This window comes from Gadus macrocephalus, chromosome 21, assembly GCF_031168955.1.
Source record: "Gadus macrocephalus chromosome 21, ASM3116895v1".
Classification (NCBI taxonomy): domain Eukaryota; kingdom Metazoa; phylum Chordata; class Actinopteri; order Gadiformes; family Gadidae; genus Gadus; species Gadus macrocephalus.
In genome coordinates, this window is record NC_082402.1 from 7,824,617 (window position 1) to 7,848,136 (window position 23,520).

The 23,520-nt window shown below is 45.7% G+C and overlaps 1 protein-coding gene across 1 annotated transcript; it reads left to right on the forward strand.

Annotated features, from left to right (window-relative positions):
- Positions 1 to 125: 125 nt before the first annotated feature.
- On the forward strand, positions 126 to 21,649 carry tshr (thyroid stimulating hormone receptor). The gene is made up of 11 exons (XM_060041637.1): positions 126 to 644; positions 7,411 to 7,482; positions 9,549 to 9,623; positions 11,555 to 11,629; positions 11,867 to 11,941; positions 12,209 to 12,286; positions 13,104 to 13,172; positions 14,953 to 15,030; positions 18,175 to 18,363; positions 19,439 to 20,864; positions 20,964 to 21,649. The coding sequence occupies exons 1-11, from the start codon at positions 469 to 471 to the stop codon at positions 21,072 to 21,074; spliced, it is 2,424 nt and encodes an 807-aa protein (XP_059897620.1). The 5' UTR covers positions 126 to 468; the 3' UTR covers positions 21,075 to 21,649.
- Positions 21,650 to 23,520: the final 1,871 nt, after the last annotated feature.

The window sequence follows — 23,520 nt, forward strand, 5'->3', positions numbered from 1 at the left end:
TTAACATTTGTAGTTCCTCAATCAGCAGAGGCGTATATCCAAAGTGATGTAAAAGCTAGTCTGAAAACAGTTACATTAAATTAAGGACTTTTCAGTCTATTTTAGTCCAGTGTTCACTGGAATTCATATTAAATACGCGAACCCAGCTCAAGTACCTTCTCAACCACATTTCGTCATTCAAACCAAATCAATCCTCGCATCTAACGCAAGAGTGTCTCAAACCCTACCCTCCGTTCATAGAAGACCACCTCCAGAACGTACTGGGTCGCAGCCTCCCCGCAGCATCCTCCTCACTGCACGTTCAGATATGATGGGACACAGAGCATTTTAATAGTTGATCCGTGAAGAGTTCGACTCAACATGATACAAGTATTATTATTATTACAGCTCAATTTTTGGTAAACGGCAGACGTATCAAAAACGAGAGCATCTTTATTTATTATTTTTTTACAGGTAGGATACACTAGCATGAGCATGAACGTGATAACGGGTGTGCTGATGAGTTTGGTCACGTTGCTCCCGGGCTCCTCGGCAGAGCCTGAAACATGCCCTTCTGTGTGTGAATGCTCCGAGTGGAAGTTTTTGACCATCTCCTGTTTTGACATCGAAAGTTTCCCGAGATTTCCAGCAAGCACTGAGACGTTGTAAGTAATTCATGAATAACATAATAATTGTAGTGGATATGATTTTGAATTATTATAATAATTATCATTAAGCCTATTATGAGTAGTAGAATCTGTATCATTATTAGTATGATTATTACTGCATATAATAATAAAAAAAAATCAAATGTAATCATTAATCATTGCATGTAATCATCTAATCAAGTAATCTTGCATTCATTAATCTCAGCATCACTCAATAACATCAGTAAATGTAAATTTTATTTAATAGGGGCATTATTTTTTCTGAGCGATATAAAGAACGAGAGAGAGAGGGGGGGAGAGAGAGAGAGAGAGAGAGAGAGAGAGAGAGAGAGAGAGAGAGAGGGAGAGAGAGAGAGAGAACATTGCCTACACATGTGCACAGCACCACCTTGCAGGTTCAGCAATAACAACATGGTAAACAACAAAACAATATCAATTATACATTAACGGGTAGGGGGGCTTGAAATAGAGATGATGATATCATCAGAACACCCCCCATCCGAGCATCAGTAAATGTAGCATGGATATGACACTAACAGACGTGCTAAAGCATGGGGTAAATGTTACATAAGCCGGATCATCCAGTTTGCCACATGGCCCCCAAGTGATGGAAACATGTGATCGTCGCTCTGCGACAGATGGTGGAAAGAAAGACACGGAGATATAAAATGAGAATCTTATATTATTGGTTCAATTAAAAACAAGGAACAATGAACAATCGCCAGTTCGTATAGGCTCACTCCCCGTTTAGGCCTAGTTATCGTCTATGGAGACACTGACGAGATACTGACCCTTACAGTCCTACTGTTTTGGGAAGTGTTGTCTTGGGAATAGAGACAAAAATAAATAGGCAAAGCCATAGTTTCCTTTTTACATTCCGTTCGGTTCGGATTGGTCAAACGTTCCAGAAACGAGACTCCGCATGTAATATAAACAGCAAACTTGTTCCGATTGACACTAGAAAGGGGCCCTTTCTGTCACTTATGATTTGACGCGTGTATTGTGCAAGAAGGCTATACAATTCTTCATGACGTCTTCCTTTAGGTCGAACGACATTATGATATAATGTTTCAACAACCGTTTCATGTCCAATGTGTTCTTTGATGGTTGAATAGCAATGTTATTCTTGGTTAAATGCATAGAAGGCCTGCTACCGTTTCTGCGTAGGCTATTAGATGGGGCAGACCTGTCAAACCATAAAGGCCTACTCAATAACCTCTGAATAAGAATAACAGTATGCCTTATATTTTCTCCAGTTTGGAAATTGCAGCCAGTATTGGGTGATTAAACGGGTTTAATCAATTCAAATCAGGCATGCAACAAAAATGTCAGAGTAAACAAAGAGGGTACATCTCTGCTTCATGGATCAGAAATAAAATATACCCTTTTTCAACATAACTTCCCTATTCTGCTTTGAAAGCTATTCGAGATACTTATGGCGAAACTAATGGTGTTGGCACATATCTGTTTATATTAAATTATTTCTTATATATAATTTATAACCGCCTCTAGTTGTTAGTCGATGAACTGATCTCTTCTGCAGTGACTTCCCTTTCTTCTCTCTGTGTGAATCATTAACAGTCATGTGATAATTATTCCAATTCTCTTTCGTTTTTCTATTCGATTATCGCTCACAGTGCATAATCATAATCAGGATGATTATTACTTTTCAACAGAGGAATGCATCTCAATTACATTTTCCTACCATCACGCGTACACGATAACGGGGATAAGATTGAACGTTACATTTCTCAAGGATGCACAAATTCAAACTATTTTATACCCTAGGTGTTTATTTGAAAACACGATGCATAAATAACCTTGTTTTCTTCACCCTGACACCGTATCTTTATTTCTTCAGGTGCCATAACATTATCAAATAGTTCAGCGGGCCAGATAGAAACTAATATTGCAATGTTTATTGATATAGTCGCCCGATCCGATACACAATTGTGTGAATGCATAACAGAACAACTCCTCCACATCCCCACGTCCTCACATTCCTACACAACGTGCATCAGAGAAGAAGAATGACAAGAGAGGGCATAGGGGGAGAGGGTAGTGGTCAGGGTGTCTGACTCCTAGACGAAAAGGTTCTGGGTTCAAACCCCGCAGTCTGCCTGTCGGTTCCCTTGAGCGAGAGTCCATACTGAAACCTGGTGCTCATTATCTGAAACAAATCACATCATGAAGACCCTTTGGACACAACCATCTGACTAATGACCAAATTGTGAATAGTAATAGCATGACTCGGCAGCCAAGAATTAAAATGAGATAAGATAAATATTAATCCCAATTGGGAAATTCAGGACCTGACCCATCTGTGCCCTGATTTAAAACAACCATGAATTCCCCCGAAAGTAAAGAATGCCTGAAATAGACTGGAGCTGGATTGTGTTTTCCTAACCTGTGTGTTGACTACTAGCGAATGTCCCAGTAGGTGAGGCGTGAGGGTTGACTGGTCTGTCCGCACACATTCTCTCTAAGGAATGTGCAACCCCACTGCAGTGGTTCTGCAGTGGGGGGGGGGGGGCGGTTGAGGCCTGGGGAGGCATCGGGGGGATAGTGTGGGCTGGCTGGCTTGCCTGGCTATGGGTTATAGCTCCCTGGCTCTTTCTTCATCGTGGTGGGGGGATGGGGAGGGGGCGATGTCAGTCACTAGGGGTCCTATCGGTGAGGAAATGTGAGGACGTTTGAGGTCACTTTGGCCTCAAAGGTCCCGGAAGAGTCGATTTCTCTGCACGAAAATGACTTGTTAAGTGGAAATGTTCAGGGATTATGTTTGTGTGTGTTTGTTAAGTTTGACGTGTGTGTGTGTGTGTGTGTGTGTGTGTGTGTGTGTGTGTGTGTGTGTGTGTGTGTGTGTGTGTGTGTGTGTGTGTGTGTGTGTGTGTGTGTGTGTGTGTGTGTGTGTGTGTGTGTGTGTGTGTGAGGCTGTTGTCCAAAGCTTACAATCATTAGGGCAAAATCTAAAATGTTGAGGGCTGCTCAACTAAAAAAACTGGACAGAGGGCAGACTAGCCATAGGAAACACAAGCTTAGTTAGTTTGTAGTTCGTATTCTGTTCTATTTTTATAGTTAGTAACGAAGTAAGATGAATAGGGAAATGTTCTAAACAACGATTATGAGCTCCGGAAAGTTGGGTCTTCATTTACTTTTTGAAGATTGAGAGGGACTGGATGTGGTCTTACTTGCATGCATCTTTGTACGTGTGTGTGTGTGTGTGTGTGTGTGTGTGTGTGTGTGTGTGTGTGTGTGTGTGTGTGTGTGTGTGTGTGTGTGTGTGTGTGTGTGTGTGTGTGTGTGTGTGTGTGTGTGTGTGTGTGTGTGCAGTCATATTTGGCAGGCCATATGTGTACATGCAAATTTGCCAAGGTTCCTCTGTATAGGGTAAATGCTGACCTATTCTATTAAATGGGAAAAGTTTGGAACGCAAAAAACAAGGGTGAGTGTGTCTGTACATGACTTGGGACATTTACATTCGGTGCTTGTGTGTGTGCGGATGTGTTCATGTGTGTGTGTTTATGTGTGTATGTTCTATCTAGTGTATGTCCGTGTGTGTGTGTGTGTGTGTGTGTGCATGCCTACATTTACTGGTGTGTGTTTGTGCCAGTGGTGTGTTTGCATGCGTTAGTATTTGTATATGTCTGAGTGTGTGAGTATGAGTGTTTTAGATTGTGCATGCCTTTATGTGCTGGTGTGTGTGTGTTTGTCCCAGCGGTGTGTGGGTCTGTGGTGTATATGCATGCCTATATATTCTGGTGTAGTGTGTGTATGTATTTCTGCCAGCAGTGTGTTAGTATACGCCTGAGTATGTGAGTGTGTGTGTCTCTTCATGTGTCAGTGAGGGCAGGAGAGTAGGAAACCCAGCACAGCCACTTTCCTCACCCAGTGTACCGTGACTCCTGAGTGCCAATGCGTCCACATGCAATATTTACATTTTGCAGCAAATTTCTGAACACCCACGGTGAGTTCGACAGTAATTACCTTCCTCAGACTTCAATGGTGAGGAAAAGGAAGAAAATCGAAAATGGTTTAAATTTCATCGTTTTTTTCAATCTCTTCTCTCGCCCCCAGATCTTGTTGAGCCTTTTGTGGCTGGTGAAGATTGAAACCCTGGGACATGGTCTCGAGATTCAGGTTTCGGCACTCATAGAACATCATCGACTTCAACCATGGATGAAATTGTCCAATTAACCTTTACTATGGAATACTCCAATGCTGTTTCCTGAAAGGTGGCGTGAGAGAGCGAAGGCGAGAGAGAGGGTACTACTGGGTTTAATTACAAAATTAGGTCCGGGACGTTGGATTTGATCAGCTGTAACGCAGAATGGTGGAAACAGTGAGCTCTGCCGTGAATAGGATCCACCGGAGGACAGTGGAAATGGTTACAAACCACTCTGCATTGAGTCATAATTAGCTCATGGGCTCAGGCAGGCTCAAAGTTAGACTGCAGGCGCTCGGTCGGTGATCATGTTTTCTAGCACTCTGAGTGGAATTTATTAATCATTTCTCGTGTTCAGCATTTCCCATTTTCCTAGCGTAAATCCTCTTAACAAATCAAAAATGAATTGACAGCAAAAAGCAGAACAGCAGAAAAAAAACGCGTGATTTTTTTCAATCTTGGATGAAGTGCAATCACATGCACAGCTGCAAGGTATTCTGTGCTTCCCTATCCTTTATTCTAAACCGTACACGGAAGATATGTTCTGCCCTGCAATTCAACCCCAAAAACCCATTGTTATGAGAGCCAACCGAGCATTGTAAACACAACCGTAACTTCAGCCCCTGGCCACAGACACCATTATGAATCACGTGGCTTCTCCCCACGAACTTCAAATTCAATCTCTGGCCCGTTTGTTTTCTCAGCTTCCCCGTTCAAATCAACCAATCAAGAAAGTCCTTTCCCTCCAAAAAGTGTGTAGGACGGTTCAGTCGGGTGGGCTTCTGCACCCGTTGGGGAACCCTATGTGGATTGAATGAGGTCGAGGTTTGTGTTTGGTGATGGGTTCTGTTCTGTGTCCCACGCCTGTTTGTTTGATTTTGTCCAAAACACATGTAGAATGCCGCACTCCTGTTTTGCTCTCTATTTGGGTTTTGATTCTGATTCATCGCCATCCCAGCGCTAACGCAAACCGTGATTCAGAACGGCATGCCAGATCTGCAGACCTTTGAATTAGTCTTTTGTTCTCCTTGATGCACCAGGAGTGTGGAAACTCTGCTGCTTTAACGGGCATTATTTTTGTTTTCATATGTGGCTCGGAGTTCAAAGTCTCAGAAAGAACTCGCTCTTGCTTTCCACTATGGACAGAATCAGGTGTGACAAAGGCCTGGATAGTGGACAGGCCTGTAAATCAGAGAAATGTGACATTGGTGTTCCCTGACGGTGCTTTCTCGTTTAGTGTATTTTATCACCATAGCAACCATTGTAGGAGTCCATTTATCCATACTTTACCGAATATTGACAAAACAATATGGTTATCAATCCTTAATGAGCCAAGTAACCAACATACAGACCCTATTGGTATATGTTAAAAACTGAAAATGCCTGTCTCTAATATACTCATTTGACAGATTCTTAGGGTCTTTCTTTATTAGAAATGCTCAGCTTACATTAGAAACTGAAGGGATTGTAACCAAAGGTAGGTCACCTTGGATCCATAAGTGTCCGTTGGAGAACCTTGTCCTAAACAGGTCCAGACCCTGTTTGGTTTGGCACCGTGTCCCTTCCAGTCAGGTCCAAATGTCTGTTTCATCCCATGTTCCATGTTACATTCTTCACTTCAAAGAATGTTTCTTCCCAGAAATGAGGAGGGAAGAAAATGTACGATAAAATATCAATATTTTGCAGAGGTCGAGAGATCTGAACGTTCAGGTTGAAATAGCCAAACAATTGGTGAATCATTTCTTCCTCCGAACTTTAACCCTTTACTTCTTACGTCTGGTGATTTGTCAGTCACTATTCCTCATTCTTACATGGTCTTAGAGTAAAACAGAATAATCCAACTACCTATCCATGGCCTGAGTTTCATTCTTAATCCAAATAAAGGATAAGGGTCATGAGGCCCCATTGGGGGACAAATAAACATGGCTTCCAGGTTCTCACATGTCACATGTCGTCGTCCGCCCCCCCCCCCCCCCCACAGAGTACTATGTGGGAACTGTATAAACAACCACCTGTATATACAGTTCCTGGTCAAACTCTGGCTTGTTTGCCCTGCCCCATGTCTACCCCCTGAATGTTACCATAGCAACACCATCGTTGGGGGTGGGGTATCATTGCACGTTAACTGGGTTTCCTCTGTGGGAGCGGAGCCGCCCTTCACAGGAGAAGGAACTGATACCTGCAGGACAAGACACTGAAGAGAAATCTTTTCCAGGTCGTTGGAGATGTTGAGTGCTTCCACATATCTATCGAATGAGGGTCAGAGATAGGGTTTTGGTTCAGTTTAAGGTGCCTCCACACAGCCTGCCCCAACAATCACCAACATTGGACCATATGCATTGGTGGTTGTTGTCTGTTGAAGGTTTTTGGCGGTGAAAATTGGATCGCCGTTGGCCAGCATTCTAAAGTTAGGGGTTGGTGTTTGTTGGGGCAGTGTGCTCGTGCTTTAGAGTTCACGGTTCGGGTTCAGTTGAGAATTTGGTTTGGGGAGAGAGTTATGGTTAGAATGTCAGTCCAAACCCCAATTTCATCCCCCCTGACAGTTGAGCTACCCAGCAACAATAATGCTTCTTGTTGTCTTGGTTTGTTTTTCGACAGATGGCTTCTGGAAACTCGCCTGCCGTCCGTTCCAGCCAACGTCTTCTCTCACATGGTGAACCTCTCAAAAATGTAAGCAAGGGGCCGTCAAGCAGAATTGACATGACAAACACACACTTTCATGAACTTCCGAGTCCGGTAAACTTGCCCTCATCCACCTGTTGTCTTCTATCATGTTGTTATTTCATTTTCATCTAAATAGCCTGCTCCCCAAAATTAAAAACATTCCAGATCCATATTTGCACCCTCCTCTCAGCAACCCCTCTGGTCTCCCAACCAGACGGATGATTGGCTGTGTCTGTGTAGCATCGGCGCAGCGCGCTAATCACAGTTGGAAGCACTAATGCCTTCCTAAGTAGGAGCAGGAGTAGGAATGTCGCTCCTCGTGCCACAGAGGGTACAGCGCTCTCGTTCCCGAAGCTAGGTATTTTAACTAGCGAAAGCCCCCGTTTGTGTGTGTGTGTGTGTGTGTGTGTGTGTGTGTGTGTGTGTGTGTGTGTGTGTGTGTGTGTGTGTGTGTGTGTGTGTGCGTGGGTGCGTGTGCTTGTGTACAAATGTGCATGTGTGAAGTGTGTGTGTGTGTGTGTGTTTGTGTGGGTGTGTGTCTGTGTGGGTGTGTGTCTGTATATATATGTGTGTGAGTTTGTGTCGGTCTGTGCGTGTGTGCATGTGTATATGTGTGTGTGAAGTGTGCATGTGTATCTGTTTCTGTGTGAAGTCTGAAGTGTGTGTGAAGTATGTGTGTGTGTGTGTGTGTGTGTATTTGTGTGTGTATGTATGTGTGTGAAGAGTGTATGTGTGTGTGTGTGTGTATACGTGTGTGTGTGTGTGTGTGTGTGTGTGTGTGTGTGTGTGTGTGTGTGTGTGTGTGTGTGTGTGTGTGTGTGTGTGTGTGTGTGTGTGTGTGTGTGTGTGTGTGTGTGTGTGAGTTTGCATGTGTACATGTGAATGTGTGTGTGAAGTGGGTGTGTGTGTGAGTGTGAGTGTGTGTGTGTAGAGAGAATTGCCGAGCCACTGGGTTGAGGTGAAGGCTGCAGTAAGATCCACACACTCCAGCCTTGATCCCAGGGCCGGGGGCAGATGGCGTCTGTGTTGAAGTCGTGCGTGAAGGTAGTCCGAGAGGGCTGAGGACGCTTTCCTTCTGCTTGTGTTTTTGTGTCGCTTTTCCCCCCCCCTTGGTCTCAACCAGGAGGTATGACTCGAGAAAAGAGGGGGAACCACCAACGTCTGCCTGTTTGACATCCCACTTGAAGGGTGGAATCCAAATGTCACCGCCGAAGCTGAAACTAACGTATTTCTGAGCCTTCCGAGGGGTCTATTTTTGGGTCCATAGAAATCTTTAGGAACTCATAAATGGACAGACGAACAGACAGACGAACAGACAGGACGAGGGAAAATACGGATTCATTTTTTACCGTTAAATAACCTATTTAAACAGCAAAAAGCTCTAAGAGCTGCTGAAACTGACTGCCAGCTGCCAGCCTGGTCGGTGTGCCAAGAAACACGGGTTACCATTTGTCAGAACGGGTTAGCATTTCAGAACATAGTTACGACGACACTTATTGCTTGCTTAACTTCACTTTAAGTTCTTTTTCCCCCCCTCGGTACTGAGCCTGACACATGGAGGAAATTCATCGACATTTCTTGTGTGTATTCAGCACTAAGCCGATCGTTTATTTAATAAGCAATTAGGTGGTTGCCAAGTACTAACAAATGGGTGCTCAGTGCATTGACTGATAATAGTATACCTGTGTGTGTGTGTGTGTGTGTGTGTGTGTGTGTGTGTGTGTGTGTGTGTGTGTGTGTGTGTGTGTGTGTGTGTGTGTGTGTGTGTGTGTGTGTGTGTGTGTGTGTGTGTGAAGCACATACCTGTAAAATTATCCATGGCCGAGATTGAGACGCTTGACCTAGGCGGTGGTTGGATCTGTTGAAGGAATTTAGTCGTTTACGTTAATGAAGGAATGAATGTATGGATGAATGAATGGCCGAAAAGCGTTGCCAGGTGTTGCACTGAGTATCGTGGACCCACTGTGCGTTTTATTAAGAATCTGCGAAAAACCTTTGTGAGATTGTTGTTAAAACTTGTACAAACCTTAATTTTTCAATGTGTTTCTCGTTGAATGTCTTATTTCTCTCAGATACATCTCAGTGGACGTCATGCTGAAGCGGTTGGAGAGGCACTCCTTCTACAATCTGAAGAAAATCACCAACATGTAAGCAGTTAGAAAGAAAGCAGACGTATCGGCTCTTTCACAAAACACAATCATAGCAACTATTTTGGAACCCTTATAAAGAGAACAGGACAACGTCGCTAACCTAACCGCTAGACACAAGAAAACACAACATACGACAAAATTATAGAACATTCCATCAAATAACAACACAGCAACACAACATACACAACATATCCAACGCAACGTAACGCAATGCCTCCTAACATAACAACAACAACATTCCTTATTGAGCATGTTGACTGCATACCTGTGGCATAAGGGTTAATGTTACTCGATAATATCTTTTATTTTGGTTAGCTCAGCCACTCAAGCTCAGTATCCCAGACTTAACGTAGACTAGTTTGAGTAAACAACCCCAGAGTACTTGAGTCTTGAGGGGTTTGTGTGGTCTGTTATGGAGAGGCCTAAGAGAGCATTTGACCGTATTAGTGACCAAGCCTGAGCCGAAAGACGCAGACTTGCAAATAAATTGCACAGCTTTTCTCTTCCATTCATGCTCAAGTGCAAGTCTGGAGGAACCTGCCGAAATCAGGGAAAAGTCACACCCAGCCCCTTGCATATAGGCCCTATATTCTCAATTATGGGATAGAAGAGACTTATTACCCAGGGGCTTGGCATATCACACATTCTATTGAGAAAGAAAATTAAACAGCTGGGAACCCTTTTCTGAACAAACATATGCCAGCACATCCCATAACAAATACCAGGCTTCATTCTTCTGGTTTCTGTATCTGTCTGGGGGATTAGGGTTCCCCTTTTCTGCTAAACCCCTCCCCCCCCCCAGATATCATATAATGGACCATAGAAGGGAATTTACTCTGAGAGCTCCACTTGTTCATCCACCTTATTTATGTATTTGAAGCGTGTTTGCTCAATAGCTCCCGGGTCTCTCTTCTTGCGCTGATTGGTTGCGGTGAGGTGCGCCATACCGTAGATAATGGCCTCTCTCTCAGGTTTCCTCCAAGGGGTCAGACAAGAAAGAAACGAGTGCCCCTCTTCCTGTCTGCTCACGGCCGCTTGCGTACGGCTGGTGGGTGACGGTGGGGGGGGGGCGCTGGGGGAGGGGCCACTCAGCTGAGTTTAAGAGGAGGTGGAGAGGAGAGGAGAGGTAAATGGAATCCTACGCATGGAGGCTGGTCTGGCCTCAAACAAAGTGTGCCGCATTTAAATGTGTATTTCCAGTTTGCTTTTCATTTGACCGTTTTTCTTTTCTCTCACACCCACAAAAAAAGAGGAAGAGTTCAAAAGTTTCAAGCCACTCAATGACAGAGAAATCTGGAAAAGCGCTGGTTTGATGTTTGAGTGGCGCCTCTGACCGCGGTAAAGTGGAGGTGTGGAGACGACCAGGTGCTCTGAACACTTTACTGTCTCTGCTGGGATGTTTAGAGCGGCTTCTGAACGCCGTCTGAAGCGTGGGCCAGAAAACACATGGCAGAACTCACACGGCTTGTGAGAGCCAGAGCCTGGGAGACTCAAGGTTTTTTAGGGCCTAGGGGCCTCCCTCGGTCCTGGGCCCCGGACCCGAGCTGAATAAACACACAAATTAGACATTAATTTGACTCTTCTTCAACCGATGGCACCACGGCTCAGACAGTTTTTTGTTTGCCCAAATGCTAAGGAACGTGTGCGTGCACGTATGTGTGTGTGTGTGTGTGTGTGTGTGTGTGTGTGTGTGTGTGTGTGTGTGTGTGTGTGTGTGTGTGTGTGTGTGTGTGTGTGTGTGTGTGTGTGTGTGTGTGTGTGCATTTTTAGGCTTTCATGTGAGAATGCATATGGGATATAATTTCCCTAATTACTTTCCAATAACGACCTGTGTAACCACATTATCTGTATTCATAGTTATCACTTTTTCGTCGTTGGTATTGGTTATTTGTTTATGCGTGATTCTTTGATTCTGTTTCATCCCTCAGAGAGATTCGCAACACGAAGAGTCTGACATACATAGACCCAGATGCTTTTGGGAATCTTCCAAACCTCAAATATCTGTAAGTATTGGAATTACATGTTACAGATTTTATTTATATTGACTTCTGATCAAAGCACTCTGACTACCTGAACAGACCTTTATCTAAAATGTAATTTACGGTTTCATGGCTATGTCTTGAAACTATTATCAAATTGTATATACCAGCAAGGAGATCAGGAAAAGAAAAGCAATCATAAAAGAAGAAATCCTAAAGATTCTATTATACACATTTGCTCTGAATTGTCTGTCTTTCCAGGGGGATTTTCAACACCGGCCTGGCTGTCTTCCCTCACCTGGGCAACATCCAGTCTATCGATGTGAACTTCATTCTGTAAGTTGCTGTAAGTCTCTACTTTTCAGAGAAAGGTGCCAATAGCTTATCAATATATGACCCTTAAATATGAGCTATTGAGTGTGTTGTGTGAGTGTGAGTGTGTGTTAACAGCAACTACTTTATTTTTGTCACGATGTAGTGGTTTCAAAGACATTCATGAACCCTTCGGCCCGACATGCTTTTGTGTTTTTGTTGTGTGTGCTGCAAAATCGCTCTAGTGGGCTAAAACAATTTTGGTCTTACTCTGCTTCCTGCTTTCCACAGCGAAATCGTTGATCACCCCTATATTAAGGAGATCCCACCTAATTCATTCCGTGGTATCACCGACGATGTGCTGACTGTGTAAGACAAAGACACACACACACACACACACACACACACACACACACACACACACACACACACACACACGCACACGCACACGCACACACACAACAAACACAACAGAACAATTAGGAAACCCATATAAATTATATCATTATATGCCTATTTTGGATAGTTAAACACACACACAAACTCACACTCAGAAATACACACACCTAAACACACGCATACACACACACACAAACACACGCACAGACACACACACTAAAACAGACTTGCCCCCTTCACGAAGGCTATGGCCAAGTCATGGCCACCTTGGCCACAGAACAGGCAGGACAAAATACGCCAAAAGCGTGCAGAAAGAGGACTTTCCGTCTCGACGCGAAGAATGTTATGTCTCACATTTTGTGGTGAAAACCCACAAGATTAGGCATTCAGACAATGCCCCCCCCCCCCCCCACCACCACCACCACCACCACCGGGGAGAATGTATAACAAGTCTATTACACTTTTCTAGCGCTATTAGTTCTAGAATTCGGTTGGAAATGTCAGCTGGGTAATGTCAGTTGGTAGAAATACTCTGATTTGAGTTCTGAGTAAGATACGGGCGGGTGGGAAAGTATGGGCTACTGTATTGTTTCATTATTTACTGTTCAATATCTCTCAGTGTTGACCAACGTGTAATTGATTTAAATGTGCGGGCTACCATACTGTTTCAATTAGTTTTTTCAATTGATTCTCACTGCTTGCTGTTCGTGCTTGACCCAAATTGCACTAAAAAGGTTGTTGATTGTGGTTGATAATTGTGATTGTAACTGACAGCCTTGGGTTGCAGCATGTTGTACGGGAACGGCTTCAGAGAGATTCACCCCTACGCCTTCAACGGGACCAAACTGGATCAAGTGTAAGTAACTCTGCCTTCCCTCAACGATAACACTCCACCCTCTTGAATTTTCTTCTTTTTTTTTTACTATATTTAAGATCTTAAATAAATCCCGTCCGACTCCATCTGCATCACCTTGATTAGCGCTGGCAACGCGATAGTGCCAGGATGAATCTCAATGTTTGTATACCTTAGCAAACGTTCAAACTTGACAACGTTCCACTGTGTAAACATGCGACCCCGTAGACATGGTAATAATGTTGGAATTAAGAGTGTATTTTTCACGGGAGACGTTCGGAATCCATCGGTTTTAAGTCGGCACGTTTCCTCTGAAATTAAGGGGCGGCCCGCTATTTTTCCCACGAGATTAAACCAGTTCTGACATCTGGCATGTGCTCTCCCTTTACTCGTAGTTACACTACAAAAGCAGAGAGGGGGGGGGGGGGGGGGGGGGGGTTCTTCAATGACTGAATCTCAGATGTATTTGTCGAGGGCCCGGCCCCGGGGCCCTTGATTAAAACACTGAGGTTCTCATGGAGAAAGTGAGTTCTCAGGAAGTGGCCGTCAAGAGAAGGGTCTTAAAGCAACGGCACTGGCCAGACCAACTGGAACCAGCGAGATAGTCGAGGACTCAACTGGTTGATTCCGTCTCCGAAATATCAAAGGTTCAATGAGGAGAAGGGAAGAGGAAAAATGGGAAAAAAGCATTTATTCCTCGTGTGTCTCAACTTCTTGTCTATTGCAGTAACCTCCCCTCCCCCACCCTCCGTCCACGGCCAAACCCAACATTTTCAGGACATTAGATATTAATGCTATTAATTTCCATCCCCTACCTCTCGTCTTACTTACAACTCCTCCGCAACTACGACCCCTGGTCCTGCCGCTTCTGAGGGGCCCTTACTATTAGTATTAGTATTACGCCATTGTTAGGTCACTTTAGCAGCGAGAAAGAGGGCGAGAGAGCAAGAGAGAGAGAGAGAGAGAGAGACATAGAGGGATAGGGGGAGGGAGAGAGAGAGAGAGAGAGAGAGAGAGAGAGAGAGAGAGAGAGAGAGAGAGACATAGAGGGATAGGGGGAGGGAGAGAGAGAGAGAGAGAGAGAGAGCGAGAGAGAGAGAGAGAGAGAGAGAGAGAGAGAGAGAGAGAGAGAGAGAGAGAGAGAGAGACATAGAGGGATAGGGGGAGGGAGAGAGAGAGAGAGAGAGCGAGAGAGAGAGAGAGAGAGAGAGAGAGAGAGAGAGAGAGAGAGAAAGTACCTCGTCAGTGTTGGTGTTGGCGCCGCAGGTCAACCTCTTGGGCGGACGCCATCCGAGAGCATCGCGGCCAAACGAAAAACACAAACCTCTCGCTGTTGGAGGGATGTGAGATCAGACTAAGAGGGCCCTGTCGGGACCTGTGTGCAAGGAACACACCTGCACACTTTATAGTTTTGATTTAAGATGTGTGTTTGTATTGAATGGTTTTATTTGATAACTGGGTGTTGTTATTTTGTTGATGTATGTGTTTTAAAATATCAGATACAAATTTTGTTTGCTGGGATTTTAACTCTGTTTCACCTGCAGTGTCTAAATGGCGGGGCAGGCGAGTGTAGTGGTAAAGACTGTTAGTGACTTAAACGCGTATCCCAAAAGTGACCAAATAATTTGAGCATCGTGGTCAAATGGGAAAATCTGGCAAGAAATGTTAGTAAACAGAAATTTGTTGTGAGTACACCTCATTCCGATATCATTACGTCCAGTCCTGCCGTTTGGAAAAGTAAAGTAAAAAGAATGTCTGAATAAATATGTGCTTTCCTCTCCAGGTACCTTTACAGAAACAGACATTTGACCAAGATGGATGAGAAAGCTTTTATGGGTGCGATCAGAGGGCCCATGCTCTTGTAAGTACACTCTCGAAGGGAGACCAGAAATAACAATAAATTAAACACACAACTATAAACTCTTAAACTCTGTAAAAATGCACGTTTCAGTCACACGCATATTTTCCGTTTGGAACATGAACAACTGCTTCGTAGTAGAGACAGAAATATTTCAACGTCTCTACAAGAAGTTTAAGAAGAGAGCACACAATGGAATGAAGACTTTAACTTTGAAAGGCCTCTTGTTGCAAAGAGCTCCATTGACTCCTTGGTGGAGCGTGTATTTGTTTTGATGAGGTTTGCTGAGGCTGGTGGTGGTTTGGGAAAACAGCTGTTTGGCAGTTTGCTAACGTATCAATAATTGGGGCTATGTATTGTGGATTTTCTGGTCTGTGGGCCATAAGTTGAGCTTTCGGGGAATCCAATGCAGGCAGGGGCAAGAATTTGGAACATCTTCTGTTATGTTATAAATAGGCAAGTGTCCACACAGCTGGTCTCGTTTGGTCATGTTAATTTCCATTTTACATTGATGGGCCATTATTATAGTGCCATTATCCCACTGCGGCTTTTCATTCCATTTTTTGTATTATTTTAAATATGGGTTATAGTAAACAACATTTCCTCTTATATTAGATTCTAAATTTCAGCACATTCATGATGAATTGAGTTGTTTATACTTTAAACAATCATGATGTGTAACACACAGGGTAATCATTCAATTAATACGATTTCCGTTTCCAGTTCTGATTCCAGGCCTTATATAACACCCCTCGGCCTCTCCAATCAGTGTACTGAACAGAACACACGGTGTGACTTCCCAAATGAAAATGCCTCCACTTTCGGTAATTGCGTTATCCGCATCATAACTGCGACGAGAGCTCCTTTCTCATTTCCTCCCGTGCAGACGGGGGTGACATGACCACTACGTCTGGGAAATACGATCACTTACAAAAAAAAAAATCAAAGAGCGTGAACCGGAGATCCAGCTGTGTCTGCGAGTGGGAAGTCTGACGTGCGATGGTGTGCGATCGGAAGTTAACATCGGTACGATACTGCTGTCTTTCTGATGTGAATCCTAGCCCTAGCAACACAGGTGATTGGGGCTTAAAACCTTCAGGTGATGTTCCCGCCATGCTAGGAAGTATGTTTGGTGTTTCTTTACGTGTCCGCTGGTTGCCGTAGATACCGTCATCGAGGAAGGGTGTCTGGTTAGGACAATATGTTCCGCCTCCTTCTCCTCTTCTTCGGTTCCACTGGGGGGGCTTGGGGTTAATATCCTGAGTGAGGTCAGCTCCATGGGCCCGTTTCGACATCTGGGAATGACAGATGTTGAGATATTTCAACCCTAGGAGAGGTGAGCGAGGCAGCGAACACTACCAGGCACCAGAGAGAGAGTGTGAATGATGCATAGTTTGGCCTGCCGGGGCGACTATGAATATTTTAATCCAATCATCCTGACCATTTGTTGATTCAGCAACATGAGGGGATTAGGCAACCGATTAAGAAAATGTACAAATAAGGAGACAAGAATTCGGCCTCAACTTGCACCCCGAATGGAGGCAGTTAGAGAGGGTGTCTGTAACGACCCTGAAATAGGGCATGTGCATCAGGATTTACATTGCACTGATTGCCACCATTTTTGGAAGTATAGGACAATTGGAATGGGAGTTATTATGTTAGTTGTCATGTTTGTTTGGTCATTTATCATGAAGTTATTGGTCGTTATGGGAAGACTTTGTTGTGTCTGAAACTGCCACAGCGTTTATCATGCGAGGCAGTGCGAAATAAAGTATTCATTAACCATGTATATGGTATATTTACATTGATTTAGGATTTTACAGCACTACAACTCTCCAAGTCTTCTCAATATGGCTGAGTATCACCAAAGAAAACTCCTGTTGCATTCTGATATACAAGCCCTGTACATTAGTTCCCATCCCTTTTGACGCTAGTGAGCCCATTTTAGGTCAGATATGTTGGCACATCTGCGTCCACACACATAATTAAAAGCCCAGCCAACATCTGTGTGTTATATCACTGTCCCTGGGAAAGGGTGTCCAACACTGCCAGTGTTGGGGTAACGCGCTAAAATGAACACGTTAGATTACTCAAACGTGTTCACTCTAACTTGTTCAGCTATTTTGTTACATTTCAAATAAGCATTCCGAACAATTATGATAAAATCCGATAACTAATTATGAGAGCTTTCGAACCTTTAAAATATTTTTTGACATGAAAAAAAAACTATCATCAAATCCCCAGCCTTTATGTCAGGCAGCACCTGTGACCAAATATGGATATCGGGCGACCAGGTGGGCTTCCGACCCTGTAATTATGAAACACTACTGCAGACACACTCGTCCACTACTGCAAACACTACTCGTCCGTTCTGATAAGATTGTCTGGTCAGATGTCTTTAAGATGGCAGGCCTTGTCTCGTGTCTCTCCCAGCGAGGTCAGGCCTGGTTTTGGAGTGGCTAGTCAAGAGGGAGGAACACGGGGTGTATAATTGCTTAAAGATGATGAGAGCAGAGAGAGAGGGCTCTGAAGTGCTCTGAAGGAAACCCAGATGAGAAGGAGAGCTCTGTGCTGTGGGACGCGTCTGTGAGGCCGGCCTGGGCAGATCATGTTCAGCTTCCTACTGCCTATAATTTTCCATGACTGATTACATTTGACGCTGAATCAATTGCAATATTCTATGCAATTTGTATGTTGCTTTTTGGGTGTAGCTTATTAAACATTTTATTAACAAATCAACACAATTGACATGACCCCAAGAAACCCATATCTTGCATCAAGATTTAAAGCATTTTGTAACATCCTACGAGCATGATTTATATTGTTATGATTATTTTGGTAGTTATTTTATAATATATTTATCTATTTCATACTTGATTTAATATTTAAAAAAGATATTCATGAGGTTGTTTTATCATTTAAACATGCAAAATGGATTTGAGTTAGGGATTCATCTTATGTTTTCCTCTCTCTCTCTCTCTACATGTACAGTGTACCTAATCCATCTCTCTCTCTCTCTCTCTCTCTCTCTACATGTACAGTGTATCTAATCCATCTCTCTCTACATGTACAGTGTATCTAATCCATCTCTCTCTCTCTCTCTACATGCACAGTGTATCTAATCTATCTCTCTCGCCCCTCTCTCAGGGACGTGTCTCAGACCCGGATCTCCTCGCTGCCCACCGTCGGCATGGAGACGCTGCGGGAGCTGATGGCGCGAGAGGCGTGGGCGCTGAAGAAGCTGCCGCCCATCAAGACCTTCAAGCACCTAACCTCGGCCGACCTCACCTACCCCAGCCACTGCTGCGGCTTCAAGAACCTGAAGAAGAAGAGGGGGTAGGTCAAGTGGGCGGCGAAACGCTCAACGTTGAACGTGGTCCTAATGTGAAGAAAAGTATGAAAGATGTTCAAAGCGTTGAGCGGTAAATAAATAGGACTTAAAAGGGTTAAAAGTGTGAATGTGACTGTTAAAGGGTTAAAGGAAAGTGTCAAGGCTTAAAAGTATGAAAGAGGTTCAAAGTGTTGAGCGGTGAATAAATATGGCTTCAAAAAGGGTTAAGTGTGAATGTGACTGTTAAAGGGTTAAAGGAAAGTGTCAAGGCTTGAATATGGTAGGAAAAATCATTTGAAAAGGATTACCTTGGTAGAATTTCTTTTAAGAGTTAAGTATTCAACTTTTCAACCAAAATAATATCAATCTATAAATATAAAATAAAACGATTAGACAGTTAGAGTCTAATCGAGAAGTGGTTCAATGAGGTTTTAATGTAATAAACGGTAAAAAAATAAATTTGAGAAAAAAGTTTAACAAGATGTTAAAAGGTTTATGAAAAAATAACTAACGAGGGACACGCTCCAAACTCCTTGGGCCAGACTCCAAAACGTAATTCGGCTAGCATGGTGTGTGTTTGTGTGTGTGAGTGTGTGGGTCCAGTGAAGGGCAAACATTTGTGTGTACAAGTGTGTGTATGTGTGTGTGAGCATGTGTGCTGTGGACGATTTCCCAGCGAGCGAGGCAGCTGTACTTACATGGTGTGGATTCTGGCGTGGATTAAATCAACTTCTCGGACACGTTTACCTAGAACTCCGAGCGGCCCCGAATTACCGTCACTCATTCCTGGTATGGAAGCGAGCGAGCTCAAGACAGACAAATGACGACGCTCTCTAAACAGGAACGGCTCCTCTTTAACTGCTTGTATAAATCATTGGACTGTGCACTTGACCACTGTCAAATATGTCGTTGGCAGGCAGGCAGGCAGGTGCGTCTGTCCGTGTCCGACATTATTCTTTATGACTTTGTCAAATTAGGTCAATCGACTCTCTTTGACGGACAGCTCCTCCCCGACGCGCGAGTCAGTGATTGGGTCCGCTGTGCTGACGTCTATTCCTCCCCACCCCCGCCCCTCTGCAGCTTCCTGGAGTACCTGTGTAACCTGACGGCTCTGTACGACCAACACCACAAACGCTCCGTGGGGCCCCCGCGCGTCACCTCGCTCCAGGGAGCAGGAACGCCAGAGAGCCCCCTGCCTGTCCCCCCGATGACGTCCCAAGACGACGTCGCGGACTCCCCCCGACTCAGGGAGGAGGAGGAGGAGGCGGCATGGCGTCGGCGGCGGGGAGGGGACTTCCCTGGCAGCCTCCTCCACTACCACGCCTACTTCGGGGGCCAGGGGGGCGCCGACGAGGGGGTGGGCTTCGGCGAGACCCTGAAGAACGCGCAGGAGGACGCGGGCCAGGACTTCGACAGCCGCTACGACTACGTGGTGTGCGAGGACGGCGAAGAGGTGACGTGCACGCCCGCGCCCGACGAGTTCAACCCCTGCGAGGACATCATGGGCTTCGGCTTCCTGCGCGTGTCCGTGTGGTTCGTCAGCCTGCTGGCCGTGCTGGGCAACGCGCTGGTGCTGCTGGTGCTGCTCACCAGCCACTACAAGCTCTCCGTGTCCCGCTTCCTCATGTGCCACCTGGCCTTCGCCGACCTGTGCATGGGCGCGTACCTGCTGCTCATCGCCTCGGTGGACCTGCACACACGCTCCGAGTACTTCAACCACGCCATCGACTGGCAGACGGGCGCCGGCTGCGGCCTGGCGGGCTTCTGCACCGTGTTCGCCAGCGAGCTGTCGGTGTACACGCTGACGGCGATCACGCTGGAGCGCTGGTACGCCATCACCTTCGCCATGCGGCTGGACCGCAAGCTGCGGCTGCACCACGCCGCCACCGTCATGCTGGGCGGCTGGATGGGCTGCCTGCTGCTGGCGCTGCTGCCCCTGGTGGGCGTGAGCAGCTACCAGAAGGTCAGCATCTGCCTGCCCATGGACACGCGCTCGGCGGCGGCGCAGGCCTACATCGTGTCCGTGCTGGTGCTCAACATCGCGGCGTTCGGCGTGATCTGCGGCTGCTACGTCAAGATCTACTGCGCCGTGCACAACCCGCACTACCGCTCGGGCTCCAAGGACACCAACATCGCCAAGCGCATGGCCGTGCTCATCTTCACAGACTTCCTGTGCATGGCGCCCATCTCCTTCTACGCCATGTCCGCCGTGCTGGACCGCCCGCTCATCACCGTGTCCAACTCCAAGATCCTGCTGGTGCTCTTCTACCCGCTCAACTCCTGCGCTAACCCCTTCCTGTACGCCATCTTCACCAAGGCCTTCCGGGGGGACGTCTTCATCCTGCTCAGCAAGGTGGGCCTCTGCCAGCGGCAGGCCCAGCTGTTCCGGGGGCAGACCGTGTCGTCCAAGGGGGGCAGCAGCGCCACCGCCGCCACCTGCCAGTGGTGGCGGGATCGGGGCGGGGAGGACAAGAGGATGAAGAAGAAGAAGAAGAAGGGGAGGATGGCGGGGAGAGGGGCAGCCGGAGGAGGAGGAGGAGGAGGAGGAGGAGGAGCAGGAGGAGCAGGAGGAGGAGGAGGAGGAGGAGGCGGCGGGGGGGAGCAGGAGGAGACGCCGATCCACGGGAGACGGGACGAGTCGTCGGGACACAGCAGCCAGCAGCCCCTCAGCAGCCAGCAGCCCAGCCCGGAGGAGAGCGGGACTCTGGACACGTGATCCCACGCAGAGTGTCCCGCCGAGCAGGGGTAGAGGAGACGGCAGTGGGGGCTGGTCCGGGCGTGGGAGAGGGGCCGGACGGACGGATGGATGGACAGACGGAGGAGGACGGAATGGTTCTGCGAGAGTTAAACAGGAGGCTCGGAGGCCCCAGGGCGGGGGCTGGGGTTCACAGGTGGGGTTCAGCTGTTTTCACCATCTCCAGCCTGGGAAGATCATACGGCCGGGCCACTTGTTGGACAGTATCGCGTGTCACGGAAATATGTGACATCGGCTTCGTCTCACTTTGGTTTGTTATTTTTTCTATTGGAGGAGTTAACGTTTTAGTGCAGTGTTTACAAAGAAAGGGACACACACCCGTATAGATGTATACTGTGTAGCCTAAAGAAAGGGAATTACAATTTTAAATTTAAATTTTACAATATTATAAAGTAAACGCAGGGAAGACTTGAATTCTCTTTTTATGTGCTTTTGTTGAGTCGAAAGACAGAAGGCGCGTCCCTAATAGTGACATTTTACTCTTGTACATGTTGTAAATAAAATGACCTATGTTTCTAATTAAATGGACAAGAATTTATATCTGACCTCCGGGATTGCTTTATCCAAAGCTCTTTTTTTTAAAACTGGAAGTGAACATTATGACTTAACATTAAAATGTAACCAGAGTGGTTGAATAAACCAGCCTAATGGAAATGTATACATGGTGTACGGTGCCACTGATGTGAATAGCAGTTACAAGTACTTCACCAGGAGAAGTTGACTCTGAAAACTCAAAGCTAATGGGACTTGGCCCTTCACTTAAAACTAATACTCTTTCACCGCTTTTTTGTTTTAGGACCGCTGGTCTCTTGTCCTTGTTCCTGTGATGTTTTATACATAATATACATACATATACATAATTGGCCTGAATGGTTATATAAATCATATTTTAGAAATTATAATTCATCATCCCTCGAACACACATCATTGAATTAAACAAATAACCAAGTGTGGATTTTCATTAGCAATTTTCAAAAGAAATGAGAGATGGGTAGGAAAGTCAAAAAAAAAATCCTCTGAAGCCCTTTTTCTCTGCGTTGGAATGCTCTGGTTGTTATTCCTAGCACGTGGTGGTGATATTTTCCCCCCTTTTACATAGCCAGAGACTTATACAATCAGAGCCCATCGTTTTACCCTTTTCCTGCGAGAGCTTTAAGCAAACAGACCCGGCTGGGGCACATCTGATCCGTAACGTGCAGGACCTGCGATATTTACGCTATTACGCGTTAAAGGACGCGCTGCGCCCATAGCGGCTTAACATCTGGTTAGAATTTCATCGGCGGTGTGTGTGACACTTCTTTTTTCTTTAAGAGAAACGTACAGACCCACGCGGGGTGGGTTTGCGAGATACTTTCCTGGGGGGAAAAAGGTAGAATTCCTTTTATTATTCACTCGCAGGGACCGCTCGGAGGAAAGAGATGTGTTGACCACTCATCTGGACAGTTGGTTTCAGTTTGGGGAAAGCAGTGGGGTGGGGAATGCCTAACTCTGCTTGCCCTGCTCCACGTTCTCTCCCGAATCACTCAGGCTAAACGGTAGAGACCGCAGCGGTGGAATGTTCTCTTAATTGTTTATTAGATGTGGCATCTGCTCGCAGGGGTTCCAGAAAATGACACGCACCATAAATCCGCGCCCCCCCCCAGCCCCCCGCTGACTACCAGTAGCTTACATTGTTTTCCGGCTCAATGTTTTGGATTTTTTTTTTCACAAGCTTCTAATGTCAGTTTTCTTTTATTCCGATTGCGTTCAAGAACACAATGAGAAGTGTTATTGCAGCGCAGAATGTATTGAGCTGTGCTATTGATCTGGGGAGAAGCAAAGGTTCTGAGCGGTTCTCAATCACAAGTGTTTGTTGTGTTATTCCATTAGTGTGTGTGCATGTGTGTCTGAAAAAAGGTCAATTCAAAAAGAAAATGGGGCATTGTGAGTGACTGCATGTCTGTGTGAACGTATCTTGAACAAAACAAGCATTTCTGAGACATTGGCTAATGTTCTTCCATGTTCACCTGTGTTCCCGAGTGCCCTCTCTATACCACAGATCCAACGCACATATTTTCCAAAACCTTCTATTGATTTCACTCCCCTCCAAGTCACACTGATTATCTTCGATTGCAGCAGGCCTCCGCCAAAAACACATTCACAGCCCGGCGAGGTTGCTGCAATCTCCGAGCCATCTCAGGGAGAACCATCATCGCCGTGCCATAACACAATCCTGTCTTTCCGTGGGATGAACCTGACCACAGAGAGAGGGAGTTCAGCCTCTGGCAGCAGGGCCAAAACCCATCGACCAAGACCTTCTCCTTCCAGAAGGATTCCTTTCAACATGCTGCGCCATATCCCTGGTTCTCAAGCCCGCCCGATCATTCCTCTGCTGCCCTGTTGTTTTCTGAGCTGTTCCTCGAATAAG

Coding starts and splice junctions, on each gene's coding strand:
- tshr (XM_060041637.1), top strand. CDS start 469: ATGAGCATGAACGTGATAACGGGTGTGCTGATGAGTTTGGTCACGTTG. Junction 9,624..11,554: donor CTGAAGAAAATCACCAACAT/GTAAGCAGTTAG, acceptor TTCATCCCTCAG/AGAGATTCGCAACACGAAGA. Junction 12,287..13,103: donor ACCGACGATGTGCTGACTGT/GTAAGACAAAGA, acceptor CTTGGGTTGCAG/CATGTTGTACGGGAACGGCT.